We start from the raw sequence: 6,000 nt of genomic DNA, 5'->3' as shown, positions 1-6,000 counted from the left end.
GACTCCGGTTTGTAGGTCAAAAGCACTTATAGCTAAATGCCCACACTAAAACCATGCTGCTCTGATTTTTTTTTTTATTTTATTTTATTTTTTCCCCCCCTCTCCTCCAGCAGATCCTGGTGACAGCGGGATCACCCTGAGATGAGCCTCCTGTAGCCAGAGCCACCGCAGTGCCAGGGCTCCCTGCCCTGGGACAATGAGGAGCCACCTGCCAGCTTAAGAGGAAGACTTTGTGACGGTGGTTGGTTTGTTTTTTTTTTTTCCTGAACTTTGTGAAATTTCATGTGACGGCGGAGCCACTTCCCACACCCACCTCGCGCCGCCTTGTAGCCACCGGCTCGGTGGCGGAGGGCCACCACCATGGCGGCGAAGCAGCCCCCGCCGCTGATGAAGAAGCACAGCCAGACCGACCTGGTGAGCCGGCTGAAGACGCGCAAGATCCTGGGGGTCGGCGGGGAGGACGACGACGGCGAGGTCCATCGCTCAAAGGTGAGGAGCAGGGGAGAGGGAAGCCCACACGCAGCGATGACAAAAGAGAGACCTTCTGCCTGGGCAAACTGAGGTAGAATCATAGAATCATAGAATGGTTAGGGCTGGAAGGGACCTTCAAAGGTCATCTAGTCCAACCCCCTTGCAAGGAACAGGGATATCTCCAACTAGATCAGGTTGCTCAGGGCCTCGTCCAACCTGGCCTTGAACGTCTCCAGGGATGGAGCATCCACCACCTCTCTGGGCAACCTGTTCAACAACTCTCATGGTAAAAAATTTTTTCCTAATATCCAAAGGTGGTGTTTTTTTTTTTTTTTATTCTCAGCATCTAACTTCTGCAGCCTCCTTTGCAAAAACAGGCCTCCCAGCTCTGCGGGACTTGTGTAAAATGAGAGATGAAGGTGATGGTGGCACGAGCGATGCTGCCTTTGAGCAGCGATGGGCCATGCAGCCTGCTGGGTGCACGGGAGCTGCCCCAAATGGCTTTTTGTGGTAATGGGGCGAGCTCTGCCCTCAAGATGCTTTAATCCATTCCTGAAATTGTATTGCCAAGACACCCATGAGGTAGCTCAGAGCTGGTGCCGTAGCACCGTGGCACCACCGATGCCCACCAGCTGGTGGCCTGGACACTGGAGCAGCCATTTAAGCGGTGCCTGTTGGAAGAGACCTGGATTGCAGACAAACCTGTTTTGGTGAAATACCAGAGCTGGAGGACAGGGGTGAGCCCTGCAGGAGCCCTGCCTTGGATCCTCTCTGGAGAACTTGCTGGCAGGGCATTGCCCGGCTCCTGCCTGCGCATGGGGAGCAGTGCAGAGCTCTCTGCAACCAAAAGGTCGCCTGGTACCTTTCTCTGGTCTGCACAGCCTTCCCATCTGCGTGGTTTGGGGATGTTGCAGCCAGGCATCGCTCCGGGCAGTGCAAACGCAAGAGCAGGAGGGACACTGTGATGCCCTGAGGGCTCTGCTGGAGCCTGTGCTCTACTGGGATGGGGATGGGGTGGTGGGGGGCAGCTCCCTACTTAGGTAAGAGGAGACAAGAGTTAGTGTTGACCCTGCCCAGCCCCACATGGTATGTGGCTGATCCCAGTAAGGGAGAATTAGAGGCTGCAGCTCCTGATGGAAATCAAGGCAGCCTTTGGCAGGTGTTGGGACCAAGGGGTCGCGGATGAATCCCTTGTCATAGAATCATGGACTCATGGAATGATTTGGGTTGGAAGGGACCATAAAGATCATCTAGTTCCAACCCCCCTGCCATGGACAGGGACACCCTCCACTATACCAGGTTGCCCAAAGCCCCATCCAACCTGGCCTTGAACACTTCCAGGGATGGGGCAGCCACAGCTTCTCTGGGCAACCTGTTCCAGCGCCTTGTCCTCCTTCCAGCCCTCTCAGAGCTAAACTCCCACGTTGGGTTAGGTATGTGGTTTTGGGAATACTGCCTAAAGGCTGGGGAAGGGTCTGCTCAGTCACATCTTGTCTTTTATTTGAATTTCAGATTAGCCAAGTACTGGGAAATGAAATCAAGTTTGCTGTCCGGGAACCGCTGGGGCTCAGGTAAGGTGTTGGGCCACCTTGGAGCTGGGTTGTCTGAGAGCCCTCGGCCACAGCATCCCTTCCAGCTCTGGTTGCTGCCAGCAGCTCTGCTGCCGTGCCAGCATCACTGCTCCATGCAGGGGCTTCTGGTGGCTGTGGAACCAGCCCAGCTCTGGTTTCTTCCCTGCTGAGACCCTCGAGCTCCTGTCCCACAGCAGGTGCTGGGGGCTGGAGGAGCTCTCGGTCTCATGTGAGGCAGGATGTTGTGTCCGTGGGGATCCCTGCTCTGTGCCATCCTCTTGGCAGGGTCCTTACCCCTCTCTGCTTGGGTGAGGGGGGTTTCAGCTCCGTCCCACCGGCGAGGCCAGTCTGCCAGCTGAGGCTGGAGCTAGCGGGACGTGGGGAGCCATGTTTTCCTGCGGGAGGCTCCTGGCTGCCTCGGTTGTGCGAGGTGGGGAGGATGAAGGCTGATGCCCAAGCAGGCAGCTGGAAACGCTTTGTGAAGTCGGAGCAACGGGATCGCCCCCGCGCTCACACCGGGTCCTCTGTGTTCTCTCCCACGCAGGGTCTGGCAGCTGGTTTCCGCCGTCATGTTTTCTGGGGTCGCCATCATGGTAAGCGAGGGAGGTGGTCCTGGGTGCTGCTGGAGGGGTGTCCCTGGCGTTTATCCCCCTCCTCTGCCTCCGGCAACTGCCGCCGCTCTCTCATGATGCCTTTGCCCTCACCGTGGCTCCGCAGTGGGCATTGCCAGCAGTGTCCATGGCGGTTTGTGCCCATCGCCGGAGCCTGTTTCCATGAGCAGAGTGACAAACCACGCGCAGCGCTGTGTCATGGAAACCGGCCGTGAAGCCAGCGGCTGCCACGCCGATGTTTCTTGTGCCTCCTTAATTTCCCAATTTCCTGGCCGGCAGCTCCGATCCCACAAAGGCTTAACGTCAGAGCGCTGCTGCCCGCTGCCACACCATGTTTTGGTGGCCATGGCCAGCGCGGGCTGCTGAGTCTCTCCCTTGCCTCCGCCAGGCCCTCGCGTTCCCTGACCAGCTCTACGACACCGTCTTCGACGAGGAATCGTCCAGCAGCAAGACTCCCATCCGGCTCTACGGAGGAGCCCTCCTCAGTGAGTGCCAAAATGGCAGGAGGGGGGGCAAAGCCCGTGCCCGGCAGGATAACCGCAGGAGAGCGGAGCGCTCGCTCTCAGCAAAGAAATCGTTCAGGGCTATTTTGGAAAGGTCAGGAGCTGCTGCTTTTTCCTAGCAGGATGAGGAGGGCTGTGCACGCTCTAAATACCCGCGGGAGCACCCGCCGAGGGTCCCTGGCAAAGGGAGATGGCGGATGGGCTGGGAATGGGGCGCTGGGCTGGGAATGGGGCGCTGGGCTGGGGCGGGAGCCAGACCCTCCGTATGGAAGCAGGAGGGGAGAAGGGAGCAGGCGATGGCAGAGCACGGGAAGCTGTGTGTGTGTGTGGGGGGAGTCCAGAGAAAATCTGGGAGAGAAAAGGAGCGGAGGAATTAAACCTGCTCGGTTTGGTGGGAAGGGGCGGCCTGTAGCCCCCCCTGGCGGGCGGCACCGGGAACGCAGCGGCCCCGCAGCGGCTCTCCGGGTTCGTGCGGGAGCGGGGGGCTGGCGGGGGGGGGGGGTGTGAGTGGCCGCTTCCCGGTGTTTTCCGCCGCTCCCCGGGCAGCTCGGCGCCGCTGTCCCTGCCGCAGGTATCTCGCTCATCATGTGGAACGCCCTGTACACGGCGGAAAAGGTCATCATCCGCTGGACGCTGCTGACGGAGGCGTGCTACTTCGCCGTGCAGTTCCTGGGTAAGGGAGGAGGAGGAGGATGCAAAGGGTTGGGGTGCACGCAGCGTACCCCCCCGCTGGAGGGGGAAGAGGGAGAAGCGGAGGTGGGCAGGACAACCAGCACGAGCGGTGGGACCAAGGGGAAAAAAATTGGAGTGGTGCCCTTAGGTCATAGAATCATGGAACGGTTTGGGTTGGAAGGGACCTCAAAGATCATCCAGTTCCAACCCCCCTGCCATGGGCAGGGACACCCTCCACTACACCAGGTTGCTCAGAGCCTCATCCAACCTGGCCTTGAACACTTCCAGGGATGGGGCAGCCACAACTTTTCTGGGCAACCTGTTCCAGTTCCTCATCCTCCTTCTAGCCCTCTCGGAGCTAAACTCCCATGTGGGGTTAGGTATGTGGTTTTGGGAATACTGCCTAAGGGCTGGGGAAGGGTCTGCTCGGTGTGATGGAGTAAACTGCCAGCTGAAGGAGCTGCAGGGTGAGGCCCTGGCAGTCTGAGTGGGCTCAGCTGGTGGGATGGTGCTGCCTGTCTGGCACAGCCACAGCAGCACCTCATCCCCGGCTGTTGCCCTGGACACAGCTCCTTCCATCTGCAGAACCAGCCAAGGTAACCTGGTCCGGGGAGCATCTTCCCTGCCAGCGGCTATCCCTTTTCCTTCCCCTGTGGGGTAGCCTCTGCCTTGGGCTGCTCACCAAAGGGTGCCCAGGTGCAGGGAAAACATCTGCCTCTGATGATTCATCTGTTTTCCTCCCTAAAAACATCCTGGCCTTCATGGCCAGCACAGGTCATTTCCTGGAGTGGGCTGCCTAGATGCTGGGGCTAACGAGAAAAGAGTGTAGAGACCTACAGAAAAAAGGGGGATGTTCAGTTTTACCAAAACAGAGACTAACAGTTCAGCTTGTTTTTATTTAACAATGAAGGAGGTTTTCGTCTGTGTATATTGGTAGTTCACTGTGCTATAAGGTAGCTAGTTTAGATATGGGCTGTGTGTTGGTAGTAAAAAAAAAAAAAAAGAAAAAAAAATAGAGATGCTTGGAAAAAAGCATATGTGGGCTCTGGATATTTTAAAAAGCTGCTGCATTCCCAAGGCTCTGCTGGTCTCCCTCGGAAGCTGCGTTAGAGGGCAGTAGAAAACTGCTTTGTGCTACTTGTCTCTTTTTTCGTTGCCAACTTCTGCCTTTTCTTCCTCCTTCTCCTCCAGTTACCACCGTCTCCCTGGTTGAGAGTAGCCGGATAGCCACAGGTGCCGTGCTCCTCCTGGTCAGCCGAGCCCTCTTCATCCTCATCAGCATTTATTATTATTACCAAGTTGGACGCCGTCCCAAGAAAGTCTAATTCCTGGGCTTTTTGTCATGGGAAGGGTGGGAGGGGGGAATTTGTGTCGGTAATTTTGCATTATAATTATAACTCTTTTTTTTTTTTTTTTTTTTTTTTTTTTTTGTTAGTCCCTTTTTGTTCTAAAGTGGTTTCCTTCTTTTCCACTTACCGGCATGAATCAGTGTGTAACCCGGTGCTGGTGGCATTCCCAGGTGAAATGGAGGGGGGGGAGCAGTGTCGGGCAGGCTCCCCTCAGCCCTTCTGGAGGAGGTGAAGAGCAGCGGGAGGAAGGCTCAGGGATGTGTGTGGGCCTGGCAGGCTCAGGGAAAAGAGCCAGTTTCCTGGGGGGGAACTGGCCGATGGGATCACAGGCTCTGAACCCGCTGGAACAAAGCACAAAATAAGACCAGCACATTGAAACCAAATCCCTGAGGAGACAGGGTGGTAAGGCAACCGCCGAAGGACTTGGCTGCTCCCCCTGGTAAGTCTTGCACCTGCCTGGTGGTGGGCCCTCATGTACAGCCCGTTCCCCTTTTAGCAAGTACTGTCCACGGAGCTGGGAGCTGGACGGGGCTCGGTCAAGTTCAGCACTCTGCAACCAGCTCTTCTTTCCTCACTGCCAGAGGTGCCACCTCGTTCGTAGTTTTGCACCGGCTGCTGTGCAAAGCTTGGCAGGAGATGGAGCAGAAGAAGAGGGAGACTCCCCCTTTGCTTGTTCCCTTCACAGGAACAGCGCTGGGACCAGCGGAGCAGCTTGGACTACAATACATGAGAAGGGAAGGAAGCTATTGGAAATAACCTGATGAGCACAAAGACATCCCCTTGCTTGGGATGTTTTGTGAAGTTTCTAGGCTGGGGTCCTGTC

At 56.7% G+C, this 6,000-nt stretch overlaps 1 protein-coding gene across 1 annotated transcript; it reads left to right on the top strand.

The window, feature by feature from the left end:
* Window positions 1–360: 360 nt before the first annotated feature.
* On the top strand, window positions 361–5,153 carry TP53I11 (tumor protein p53 inducible protein 11). The gene is made up of 6 exons (XM_086613824.1): window positions 361–489; window positions 1,984–2,042; window positions 2,587–2,635; window positions 3,042–3,138; window positions 3,728–3,829; window positions 5,020–5,153. The coding sequence occupies exons 1-6, from the start codon at window positions 361–363 to the stop codon at window positions 5,151–5,153; spliced, it is 570 nt and encodes a 189-aa protein (XP_086469950.1).
* The last annotated feature ends 847 nt before the right edge of the window (window positions 5,154–6,000 follow it).

Source organism: Tauraco erythrolophus, chromosome 6, assembly GCF_009769465.1.
Source record: "Tauraco erythrolophus isolate bTauEry1 chromosome 6, bTauEry1.pri, whole genome shotgun sequence".
NCBI lineage: Eukaryota > Metazoa > Chordata > Aves > Musophagiformes > Musophagidae > Tauraco > Tauraco erythrolophus.
The sequence above is the reverse complement of the archived record's forward strand: the minus strand, read 5'-3'. Positions and strand labels throughout refer to the sequence as shown.

Coding starts and splice junctions, on each gene's coding strand:
- TP53I11 (XM_086613824.1), top strand. CDS start 361: ATGGCGGCGAAGCAGCCCCCGCCGCTGATGAAGAAGCACAGCCAGACC. Junction 3,139..3,727: donor CTACGGAGGAGCCCTCCTCA/GTGAGTGCCAAA, acceptor TCCCTGCCGCAG/GTATCTCGCTCATCATGTGG. Junction 3,830..5,019: donor CTTCGCCGTGCAGTTCCTGG/GTAAGGGAGGAG, acceptor CTTCTCCTCCAG/TTACCACCGTCTCCCTGGTT.